Source organism: Lampetra fluviatilis, chromosome 9 (assembly GCF_964198595.1).
Source record: "Lampetra fluviatilis chromosome 9, kcLamFluv1.1, whole genome shotgun sequence".
In the NCBI taxonomy this organism is placed as follows: domain Eukaryota; kingdom Metazoa; phylum Chordata; class Hyperoartia; order Petromyzontiformes; family Petromyzontidae; genus Lampetra; species Lampetra fluviatilis.
The window spans coordinates 1,799,558-1,812,487 of NC_136283.1; the positions used below are offsets into that span (position 1 = coordinate 1,799,558).

At 49.2% G+C, this 12,930-nt stretch overlaps 1 protein-coding gene across 4 annotated transcripts; it reads left to right on the plus strand.

Moving 5' to 3' along the window:
• The first annotated feature begins 288 nt into the window (after positions 1-288).
• Positions 289-9,981, plus strand: LOC144934105 (TNFAIP3-interacting protein 3-like). 4 transcript variants are annotated; one of them, XM_078859502.1, is made up of 8 exons: positions 289-437; positions 2,145-2,240; positions 3,046-3,111; positions 3,603-3,686; positions 4,724-4,834; positions 5,150-5,263; positions 6,203-6,328; positions 7,479-9,981. In XM_078859502.1, exons 2-8 carry the CDS (start codon positions 2,145-2,147, stop codon positions 7,578-7,580), a joined length of 699 nt encoding a protein of 232 aa, XP_078715628.1. In that variant the 5' UTR covers positions 289-437; the 3' UTR covers positions 7,581-9,981. The 4 variants fall into 4 exon arrangements, with proteins under 4 accessions (XP_078715628.1, XP_078715629.1, XP_078715626.1 ...); XM_078859503.1 differs by having other exon boundaries at positions 4,730-4,834; XM_078859500.1 differs by having other exon boundaries at positions 3,603-3,685; positions 4,720-4,834.
• Positions 9,982-12,930: the final 2,949 nt, after the last annotated feature.

Sequence of the window (12,930 nt, forward strand, 5' to 3'; positions counted from 1 at the left end):
TCTTGGGCATATTGCTGAGTTCCCTCGCTATGCGTAAACGGTGCAGTCACGACGCTTTCGATATGACCATTTGTTATTCCCACAAACCGCAACATCGGTGGTGGGGGGGGGGAGGGGTATTGGTGGTGCTGGACGGGATTTGCCAGTTCGAACCGGGAATGCACGTGTTGTACAATGGGCTTTGCGCCGTGCCCCACCCCCCCGGGAACTCGCCGTGACTCACGAGGCTTGGCCACGCCTGCGTTCGTTGGCAATAAAGAGCACGAGTCGCCTTGCCGTGCCGCAGTAAGCTCAGAGGGGTTGAGGAAGGAACCAGCGAGACTATTCAGCCGGCTGTGTACGACAGCTCTCAACGTATTTTGACATTTACGTGTCAAAGCGGAGAAATATAGTCTAACAAGTACCAAAGTCCATCACTGCTATACTACTAAACACAGGTAAGGTTCTTTGTGAAAGACACTGTTATACGTGGGCTGTTAGTCAGCGTTGTCATGATTGTGGTTACGTGGTGTGTGTGCGCTGTGCTTGCCGCTCACGGCACTTGCTCGAACGGTCCGGTCAGGCTATCTGGGGGGGGCTTTGTCTTTGTGTGCGGTTGTAAAGCCAGGCAGAGACGCCTGTGGTCTACGTGGTACTTGATACGTACAGACAGACGCGCCTGCCACTAGACACACGCTAAAATTGTACAGTACCTACATTATTTACATGTAAACACACCATGCATACGTCTTGCTGTGTGTACATACGCACGTTATATATGTTAACGCGCACACACTGTGGATGCATGCACACGTTAAACACACACACACACATACCCAATCGTACTACTGCGGATAGTACGTTTATAATGAACACGTCTGGAACGCCGCTGGCACTATGCACTTTTAGCTCGCCTGTATTGAGCACGAATTTCTTGAGAACTGCTGTTTGTGTTTAGTTTGTCCATCCCCGCCCCCGCACCTCCGATTAGCACGGTTGGTTACGTACGGTGCGAACAAAGTTCAACATAAATAAATTGGTTAATTGCATTCGCAATTTGTTTGCTTTCGAGTTTAAAACTCGGATAATTAACTCGGCTTGACACCACGGGCTCCCCTCCCCCCTCCGCCCCGAACTTGTGATCGAAAGGCAACGGCTCTTCACGTAGGAGCTGGCCACATTTGTGCGATCGGCAGCTGCGGGGTGCGACGTTTTGGGACGGCAGACGGCGATTTAAACAGAAACATCCACTTGGCCAGCCTACTGCTGGATGAAACCCCCCCCCCCCACAACACGCTTTGTCGCTCATGGGGGGAAGGTTGCTTTACTTACTTCACCGCGTCGGTCAGCGTGGAAATATCACCCGGTCCCATCGGGTTCACGACGCAACGCGCTCAACCGTTGTGCCACCGCTCCCAACTTGGCCTCTTCTTAGCCGTGCGGCGGCCGATGCACGTCCGCCGTGAATGTGCAGCGCCCCTGGGGATGCGGGTCGCCGAGGCTGGGAGGGCTATTGGTTGATCCGTACTTGTACACGGGGGTCGCCAGCCTGTGGCTCCGCTACCACATGCAACTCTTGAAGGACCGCTGGCTGCTTATTCTACGTTATTCTATGAAGGACGTTATTCTATGAAGGACAATCACCGTCTCGTATATTCACCACCGCAGCGCATTGCGGCTCTGGAAATATAGAGGGTTTTTTTTTAAAAATACCGAATTCGAAAGAAAAAACATATCTGCTTGTTATTTTGGTTTCTGACCCATGGTAGAGTAATAGCGTGTGTTAAACCACGCGGGTGTGTGTGAATTGTGGGGAGCGGTAGTGTAGCGGTTAGCGCGCTGCGCTACGAACTCGGCGACCCGAGCTCACGGCCACCAACACCGGTGACGATTATCTGAACCGGTCGTTCCCCCCCCCCCCCCGAGGTCGACTCGGCCTCAAATGAGTACCTGGTGCAGTGCATAAACATCGCCACTGTGGAGACAAAGGCGGCCGGGCGTGCTGTTGGCCACCCACCCCCTCGTGTGCCGTGCCGGCCTTCATAGGTGTTCGCTAACAGCACTTACCCCAACAGTCTGTTGAGGCTTTACGGGGGTGGAGGGCTTTGTCTTTGTCTTTGCTGCGTATTCAAGGTGTGTGTGTGTGCTTGTTGCCACCTTCTTAGATGGAGAACAAACCCGAAATGCGCAGGGACTCTAATGTGCTTGCCAACCGGGAACTGGAGACGAAAGTTCGCGTCTTGGAGGAGCAGAAGCGAGAGGTGAGAGCCAGGAGTGATTGTTTTACCCCCCCCCTCTCTCTCACTTCCGATCGACAGGGAACTGAAAGTCCAAGGGAACTGCACGGTTATTTGTTTTGCTTTAAATCACTTCGGTTATTTCACAAACAATGCTTTTGGGCTGGTTTCTCAAGGCAGAAATATCGGAGTTTCATTTCCGACGGGACAGTCCGTTTCCGGGATGCTGTTCCGAGAATTTACATCGGCTCGCCACCACACGCTTCACCTTTGCTCGGACGTTGCTTGCGGTTACCAGATGTCTGTTTAATACAGGGTCGTCCTAGTGGGTAGGCGTAACTGGCTTGTACGCCAGCGGCCGTCACTTATGCTGATAATCGCAACGCCATTCCGTGCAAGGAGATACCAAGCGAGATATTAAGCCCTTGGCGTGATCCGCCAGTGCGATGTTTTGTGCAAACCGCGTAGGTATTCAATTCGCGGGTTGTGTATTACGTTGAGCGTTTTGGTGCCGCGATTTTCAAAAGCCATGCGGGTAGCTGGCTGCACGCCTATATGCCTGCGTGCACTGTACTGAACTCAAAGACGAACTTTATTACAGATCAGATCAGAACACTTTACGTGTGTGTGTGTAATGTCATAATAGTGCAGTGAGATGGGAGGGGCAGAAGTAGGCTGACAGAAGACTGAGAGTTGGAGGCCGTGTTTGATATTTCCACACCAAGTAAAGGAGCTGCAAGAGAGTTGACACGTGGATAAGTGGCCACTGGCACTTTTGTCGTCAAATTTGTAAAAGCTTATACATATGCGTTGCTGTTCTCTCTTCCAGCTTTTGGACGTCAACATTGCCTGGGATAAGCAGTACCACCTGATGAAGGAATGCTACGAGAAAAAGGTAGGCGTCTCTTCAGAACGTACGCACGCAGTACACTGGGAATATTCCCGAAAACTGTCCTGGCCCTCCCCTAGGTCGACTTTGGCATTAATCGAGCGCCCAGTGCCACGTATGTAAACATCAGCACCTGGCCACATTACCCTCCTTCTTGTACCCTGGTGGCCTTCATAGGTGCTCGCTTATGACACGGGGGTATCTTTAGCTATGTATCTGCATCGGGGTGTATGGGCACGTGTATCATGTCCGTCTGTAAACATCTAAGTACGTGTCTGTCCACTGTCTTTCAAAGCGAGCCCGTCCATTATATTCATCATACGGAGAGACGTAGAGCAAGTGTGCTGTTGTTCTTGTTCTGGATGTCCTTAGCAAACTAGCTGGGTAATTGGCTATAATATGGGATTTACCATGTAACAAATAGGAACACTCAAATTAATTATTTCTCACCATGATGATTGTTACTAAATCGTCAACCGTCTTGTTGCGCGCCGCAGGTACGGGAACTGAGGCAGAAACTGCACGACGCTCGCTCAGCTTCAGCCGAGCCGGAGTTCAGCCGACAGCAACCCAGCCACCAGGTGAGCCCCACTTGCCCCATTCCATATGGCCCCACTCTCTCCAAACCACACTCATAGGGTAATTGCCCTCCTTGTGGAATTTCCAGTGTGTAGAAAAAAGATGCCTGTTAGGGCTTGTGTTGGCCTGCTCCGAATTCCTTACATATGGACATGGTGCACATTTAACACCCCCCTCCCCCACGCACTCCCTCTGCTGCCCGGCCAAAAATGGGAAAATCCAAAAGCTTAGCTCGACTTCCTGAGCTGGGGCACTTATCAGATGTCTCGTCCAGCGGTGAAATATTTTGGCTCCAGGCTTTCTGCGCTGGCCGCCAGAAAATTTCCCAACCTCGCGTGTTTTTTTATTTTTGTTCTACGCCGTCCCATTTCCTCCCCACCCCACCCCCACCTTACGGAGCCCCGCAGTTCATTTTCTTTCGCTGTCTGAAAAGCCCCTTCCCCCCGCACGTCGGGCGATTTTTCCTTGCAACTCCTCTGAGTTTGTGCTCAGATTGATGATGTGGGAAAGTTTATGAAATAAGACCTGTCTCTGTCAACCAGGGAGTGTGAATGGATATGTTATAATATGTAACCACGCTGGCTAAGACATCTTCCAAGATGTGTGGCATGCGTTGAAGCGTCGGTCACAACGCCCTCTGGTGGAGCTCTCTACCCCTGCCTCTTGTGGAGGCCCTTCTGCCAGCAGTGGCGTGAGATGATTAATTGAAGGGGCTGCACCTTTACCGTCTTACCCACAACTTCTTTCTAACAAAAAAACACCCGTCTTCTCCAGCCACCCTAGCACCTCCTCCTATCGCTCTGAATATTAAAAATGTCTCGAACAAGACGTATATTTCTTTGACCACTGGGACCGTTTGCGTCTACATCGATCCCTGTGCCCATCTCCGCATTGCAGAACCCTTAGTGCTGGAACAACGGAGGGTTTGGCTTCTCTGGGGCCACGCTGCCTTGGGTGCACCGTTTTGGACACGTGCGAAGGTCTCGCTGACATCTCGCTGACGTCTCTTGCCCCCCCCACCCCCTTCTTGTTCCCGCAGCAGCAGCAGCAGCAGCAGCGGAGAGAGATGGAGGCATCTAAAGACGAGCAGCTGGAGGCGGCCCTGGATCGCGAGAGTCGTTTGGTGCTCGAAGTGGCTCGGCTCAACCGGGTGAGAGCCACTTGGCCGCTCACGGCATGAAGGCGACGCGGCGCGGTCACCCAGGAATACTTGGCGCCCGATAGCAATACTTGCAGCAGCCCCCTTTCGTAAAAATCCACCGCTGGACAATGACACGGAGAGAGCAAGACGGTGCAAATGATGGTGAACAGGACTGCCGAGCAATGATACAAATGTGCCGATTGTATCTGTGTACGTTGAACTTCTTTCGCACCGTACGTAGCCAACCGTGCTAGTCGGAGGTGCGGGGGAAGGGTAACAAACGCAGACGCCCCGTGCTCACGCGCCCATTGCTGTTTTTCACAGGCTCTGGGGGATGCGCTGACTCTGCCCCAGCCTCAGCACGCATGCGTGGCCGCACCCGAGCCGACCTCGCACTGGGAGGAGATCGAAACGCAGAACGAGCTGCTCCGACAGCAGGTAATCGATCGCACCTCTACACCGGTCTATTAAACTATTAAGTTTTTTTTAGTTTGCCAGGTAAGGCCCACTGAGCTCCATAGCCCCTTTTCAGAAGCCACCTGGCCACAAATGATAGCTCAACGAAGTAGCTTATCAGTTGAAAATGTATAATCCACACGATTAAAAAAAGTACAGGCTTTATGGTCGGGATCAAACCCACGATCTCTTGTATAGCAGGCGAGGTAGTCAACTTCTTGCCACCATGGTGCCCCAGGCACTTGGGTCGGGAGGGGAGAGAAAAAAATAAAAATAAGATTACGCTCGTCACCGGCGCTGTGACTCATGTTTTAAAGGCTTGACGATAACTGTGAATTTCTGTGCAATACCGTCAACGTCTGTGCTGAGAAACTGGAGCACGGTCATGGGTTGTTGAGAATTAGCCGCGACGTTTGTGAGGGCTGCAACGGAATATCGTTAATCATAAAATTGCACCAAAATTCCCAAAGTGTGTGATCGGCATCGTACAGAGAGAATGTGTTTGGGGTTTAAGTTTACAAGTGCTTTCGTGACCAGATTACGAACGTCACCCGTTCAAAAAAATGTTTAAGTGGCATTAAGTAATAGGATTCTCTGCTGTGATAAGTAATAATGATGACAATTATTTACCCAAGAAAGCCTGAGTCTCAAGACTGTTATTTCCGGGAGGGTCATAGTTCAATTCGGATGTTTGGCCAATTCCATTCATGACTTCGCACGTGGGTTGGAAATCAGAGTAACCGATGAAAACCCACCACGTAATACAAGGGAGATGACGCTCAATAGACCCACACAGATGCATTCGTCAGCCTACCGCCGTCTGTGCCGTCTCCTGGCCACCTCCAAACGCCCCCCCCAATCCCCCCTCTCCTCGGTTCCACGCTGACCTACGCGCGTTTGGTCCTTGTGTTGCTCGTCCAGGTGAAGTGCTACGAGGAGGACTTCGCCATGGAAAAGAAGGAGCACAAGAAAACGTGCGGCGAGCGCAATGCCCTGCGTGCCAATGTGGGCAAGGCACAGGAGAAGATCATGGCCTTGAACTGGCAGGTAAGGTTACGATGCCACCACTGTGCGTGGCGTGCATGCGGCCCTGCACTAAGTTGAGAACCCTCGCAAATCAAAGACTCAAGGAAGGGAGGGGGTTTATTGAGGGCAGCTTTGATGACGCAAAAACTGGGCATTGTCTCCATTTCCAGCAGTCGTCAAGATGGGAATGGTTACCCGTAAACCGTTTGAGTTTCATCAGTGTAGATGCGACGTCTGCGTAGACGCGATGTTATCGTAGATACACGACCAGCTGGCTATGAGTGGCATACCTATCAAGTGTGCAGGTGGTGCAACTGCTCCATGCCCCACGGGTCAGAGTGGCCGAGTTAATGGGCTAAAGAGTGGAGGGGAGTTTAGACACAGGGTGGGTGAGGGGGGGTGGTGGGGGGGGAGGTCAGGGGCAAGAGGGCGGAATTTCCTTTCTTACAACCACAGCCCGTTCAGACCCACGGTACACCCTTGCTGGCTACAATCCAAACAATACAACCCAAACACACACTGTTACCCTGGATTATGGAGGCGTGGAGTTTATGGAAAGATCCCGGGGGAAGTAACATAGCAAGAGCCGCCACCGCCGCATACGGAAAGCAGGGTGCGGGGTGGTAATTTTTAGAAACCGCAACCCACCTGCGGTCACATGTGGATGCATGCGGGTGCATGCCATCGTTACGCATCCTGACGTATGTCGGGACATCGTAGTAGTTGTTGTGGTAACACGATGATGCGTCTCGCGCGCTGGGTTCGTGCCGCAGAGGGCGCACCAATAGGGACGCACTGCTTGATAACGCTTGGAATGCATCAACGTAGCACTGTCCTAATAGGGTGATGTGAGTCATTCAAGTTGCGGCATCGCCGCGTGCATTACGGCTGCCAGTTACGTTGGTTTGAACTTTTTTTTGGCTTCACAATTGGCACATCGCATTCAAAAAACTGGTCGAAGCATTTGGCGTCGGGCATGGGTGGTGGTGGTCCCACAGTTAAGTAAATGGTTTGCATTCACTAAGAGGGCCCCCCCCCCCCCCCCCCCCCCCATTTAAAGCCTCTAGCAGGCCCGGGCCCCCATTGAATTGGGCCCTGGTGCGACACCGCAAGTCCTGGGAATGCGCGGAGCTCTAACCGATCGCCCTCTGTGTCATCCGCACGCACGCAGGTGACCGCGTACGTGGCGCTCTGCAAGAAGGAGCGTGAGGAGAGGAAGAGGCTGCAGGCTCTGCTAGGCCAAGACGCTGCCTACTTGGTACCCCGCGGATAAAACATGGCGGAAACATCGTCGCAACGACGTCGCAACGCGCCAGATGCCCCACTCGGACTGGGTGTTTGGTGGGGTTTCTTTTTTTTGTATGATGTACCGATGTAAAATGGTATATAATATATCATTATTTATTTTTTAAAATCCTTAACGGGTCATCGCTGAAATAGTTTACGAATGCTACCACTGTGCAGGGATTTTGCGTTGTGCTGTTCAGCGCTTCATTGTGAACCCTCGTGCATAATTTTTTTCTGTAGAAGCTCCCACGACGTGACTTGCCATTCACTATGAATGATCCCTAAGGGAACCCTCAAGTAAAACAAGCAACAACTGAATTCAGTTCCTGATTAAGCTTCCCAGCATGCGGACTAAATATCGGACATTGTACCGAACAACGAGTGGTGCAGTGCTACAAACGCATCATGGAGAGCCATTGGAAATATTAATGTTTATATATATTTTTTAGGTCTATTAAATTTCAGGCAGGGTCATTTTCTGCCCCTGTAACGAAGAGCTGCCCCAGCCGTAGTCGCGGAGTTTACAGAAAGTAAACAAAAGCGAAATAAAGGAAACTCGGCCGCTCTGCCCGTGCCAATGTCTGTTTCCCCGCAGTAGTTTGTTGGGGTTTTTTTTCTTTTAAAGCCGAGCGGCGCGTGATGTGCAACGCCTGCCAGCTATGCTGCGGGCGAAGTATCGTCAACATTGCCATCGCCCGCACGACCTTCGTTGGCGGTCGCTCGCGTCCTGCGCCAATGACCGGGAGGGACTAGCCGCGTAACTTCATTCGTTCATTCGCTCCCCTGCCGCTCTGATCGCCGGAGTTTCGGGAGGGGGAGAAGCGGTGTGGTGATCACGATTCAAGTTCGAGAACCTGTTAAAAAAAAAATTGCCATCGTGATTGTCCTTTAGTGGCTCTGAGTTTTATTAAGATGACTTCATCAGCGAAATGATAACCCGGGACGGCAGCTGGGTGAGGCTGCCGATGTGAGTGACTGACCGACCAGGTGCTCTGTGTTGTTGCACTGCTGCCTGTGCAGAAGAGAGAGCTGTGGCAATGACAAACGATCCCAAAACGCGGCTTCTCAAACTCAGCGAAAGGGTGTTAAGTAAAATATCTAATAAATATAATTTATGGGGTTGTTTTTTCCAGGACTCCCCATCGATTTGTCAATCGGAAAGAACCGAGGCGTGCACCTGTGGTTCCGCCGTTGTATTAATTGATGAACGGCACTTGGCCGATTTTTATGACTTGGCCGTGACCTTGGCTATTCACCTGAAAGCAAAGTGCCGTGATTTTATTTTTTTATATTATATATATTACAAGTGCAATATACATGTCAGTACGGAGATTGATGAAGTCAATGTTAACTTATATTTTTATACACAGATTTAACGTATGGTATATATATATACACATGAATATAAAATACAGTATAGACAACCGCACTGCTATTATGAACACTTTTAAAAGACGAGAGTTTACAATTCGTGACAAAATAAATGTCAAATAAGTTGTTAAAGGAGACATTTCTTAGGTTTATCAATCAAAAAAGGCCATCCCGCTCACCAGGTCGGCCGTGGGGAGTTGATTGACCAAACTTCCCCGTGCTGGTCGTGCGGGTGCGGTGAATGGGTATCGGTGTAGATGTCACTCGCCACTGATGTTATCCGTGGTTGAGTCTAACTCTGGTATCTGGTGGCTAGGGGTCATGATGAAGTACGCTAACCACTGTGATACCGCTCCCCATGTTGTTACGATTAACGCATACAGCTCCACGTTTGTGTCCGTTAAGTTTTAACAACCGTCGAAATGTTGAGTGTATTGCCCTCGTTATCTATCGTCTACTAATTTAAATCGTGTGTCGTAAATGACCGTGGTGAATTCAAGTTTGAATTCGTCTGATCGGCAGAAATCATCATCAGATGAATACATTTCAGCTTTAAATGCGCGTGCGATTTTATTTATGTGCGCTAAAACTTTAGCACGACTGTTCTTGAAAATAGCAGAAGATGTGTGCTTGTCGAATTTGGACGGCAAGAAGTGGAGACTTGACTGTGAAGTTTCACGAGAAATGTCTGTGATACAGGTACAACACTAATGTGTATTAAAATATAATATATTATATATTTATGACCAGTGAAAAAAACTATTGCACTCAGGAAAATCACCATGAACTAGCTGCTACTGTTTACAATCCTTCATCGCAAACGAATTTGGAACGTTATGTTCTTGATGATGAAGGGCGATATCGTTTGGACTCGTGCAATCTGTAATGTGGTTTTTGCCATTATGACGCGTGGAAATACCAATTTATATATTTTTTGTTACATGTGTATTTTTTGTAAAAAACTTTCGGTATTTTTTTGTTGGTTTCCAATCAAATAAAGGTATTTTTTTCAACGACATATTCGGTTGCCAATTTTTGTGTTACATATTATTTTTGGCCATGTGCCACGATAGCCCGTTTAAATGTTTATCCAAACGCCCGCATTTGCCACCGAGACAGACCTGCGGTGGGTGACTCAGAGGTGGCTGCTGTGAGCTGTCATGTCCGGAAACATGTTCATGGGAAACATTGCTTCGTTACAAAACTTCTGTTGTGGTGTAAGGGGCTAAGGCACCTGACACTGGTCAGGTGCCTTAGCCCCTTCCACCCTGCCCCCCACCACAAATCGACTGCATGAATGTGCGCACCGCAGTCGGTTCATCAGCAAGCCTGGGTACTCCCCTACCTCTGCTACACCCCCGCCAACATTTCTGGCTCAACGTGGGAGGAATAGACCAAGCACCCTCTGGAGGGGCCTCGGCACCGGGCTACGAATAGGGGAGAAAGGGAGATATTTGACTGGAGCCCTGCCCCCCCCCCCCGCCATAATGAAGATCGTAGCGCCTCTGTATTGTCGCTGTAGGTTACGTGACGATGGGGCGATTAAAAACAAAAGTGCACCGCCGAGCTCCACGTTGGGATAAACGCATCGAATGGGGCGCGTGAGATTCGGCGGTGTGCGTGCAATGCAAAGGATATGCAAATTATCCATGGGATGATGATGGGGCAGAAGACGGAACTAGGCAGAGCAAAATGAGATAAAAGCGAAAGACAATGCACATGAAAAGGTACAAACGGCACGAAACGCGAGACTCAACAGCTCACAACATACACACGAATGGATTTGAATACACTATGTAACACAATTTTTGTTACTAGGTAGTAAGTGTTAATTCGTTATTGCTTATGCCTAAAAAGTATAGAAAATGGCCATTATTCCCTGTAAACTTTGCTTTTGTGACCAAGGCAGTGATATTTTTAAATTTACCTATTTTCAATGAGAAAATTGGCGAATTTGTGTCTTTTCGTTCACATAAAGTGAGAAAAAATCATGAATCAAAATTAAAATGTATTTATAGTAAAGTAATAAAAAAAATTCCTACTAAATATTTAGAAGTGAGTAGCTTTTCGAGATTTACGAGTATACTGTAAATCACTTTCACGAATCAGCCCCCAAATGTAGTCTCCCATCATGTTCGCGTTATACTGTCCTTGATAGCGGCATTCAAAGTTCAGTATATCCCGTTGGAAGTGCTCGCCTTGCTCCTCCGAGTACGCTCCCATGTTCTCCTTGAATTTATCAAGATGAGCATCAAGGATATGGACTTTGAGGGACATCCTACAGCCCATTGTGCCGTAGTTCTTCACCTAGAGTCTCAACCAGCTCCACATAGTTGTCGTCCTTGTGATTGCCCAGGAAGCCACGAACCACTGCGACAAAGCTGTTCCAACCCGCTTTCTTCTTTCGAGTGAGCTTCTTGGGAAATTCATTGCAGTCCAGGATCTTCTTCATCTGTGGTCCGACGAAGACACCGGCTTTGACCTTCGCCTCACACAGCGTAGGAAGCTGGAACTAAACTGAACTGGTGGGCTTAAGGCCACCTGTATTTACACGACTATTTATATTACTGGAAAGTTCCAGAATGTTCTAGAAGTTACTCCAAGTTTACTCAGCACTGAATCTATCTGGAATGTTCTGGAAAATAGGTAAATTTCAAAATATCAATGTCCTGGTCACAAAAAAAAATTGAGGGGAATAATAGCCATTTTCTGTACTTTTGAGGCATAAGCAATAACACTACACAGGAACAAAAAATTACGTTCCACAATGATATCATGTGTTGAGCATTTTCAAATCACTTGCAACACCGGTCAAAAAATGCGTAGTTTCTTATTCGATGCGTGCACTTGTCGATAGACCTTATCATCTAAATTAATCGATTAATCAACGATTAGTTTATGTCTTCTCCTGGCTTAGCGCGCGCGTGCGATGGCTCTGGAGAGACGAAAAGACGTCGACGAGAGACCATCGGCGAGCGAGACGTCATTCTGACTGTCGCGAAAAGGACGGCGCCACAGTGGTGAGATGTTAACTACCTCGCCTGGTGTACAGGAGGTCGTGGGTTCGATCTCGACCTTGACGCCTGCTGTGCAATTGTAGTTTGCATGCTCTTTCCCGTGTTCGCGTGGATTTTTCTCCGGGTCCTCTGGGTTTTTCACCCCCACATTCAGAATCAAAATTCGTTTCGAGTATTTGGCCGCTATACATTTCAATATAAGCCAGGTCGCTTCTGTAAAAAAAGCTGTGTAGCTCAGTGAGCCTTCCCTTGTAAAATAATAAAAGTTAACAGTTTAGTAGTTAAGTTTGTGAGCCTGAGCAGACACGTCGCTACAAGGAATGCAGTCCTCTTATCGAGACAATCGACGGAATGACCGCCGAAGGAAGCAGACACGCCAGACAGCTCGTGTGTCAGAGCTCGTATCATGACCTCTCTATGTGCTGTTGCAGAATGGTCATTTCCCGAAGCGTTGCCCATTCTATACTTGTTTTTTTCTTTCTCTTCAAGGCCTCGGTGTTATTGACGAACGTGTTGGCTTTGTTGCTGTTGTTGCATGTTGATTGTGTTGCATCACAAGACGTCGAGGGATGGTCCGGTGCCGGCCGCTGCAACCTTTAGACGCGGGACATTAAAGAGGCAGTCAACAGCCGTGGGGTTGTGGTCATGCAACTCACCCTACGGACCGCACAGTAAGCCCATAGAGACACACAGAGATGCACAGAGACTCAGAGGAGATTCACAGAGACCCATGGAGACGCGTAGATGACCCATCGAGTTGCACAGGAATACGTTAAAGACAAGCCACGATCGTGCAATTGCGGCCTAGCAACCCACAACTATGGGCTGTATAGTAAACCACTGTGGCCTGCGCTCCTCCAATGGAAGAGGAGGAGCAGCACTTCAACACGAACTCTCTTTCTGCTGAAGCCCCCTTCGTACTGCCATGCGCAATAGCGTAGACTCGTC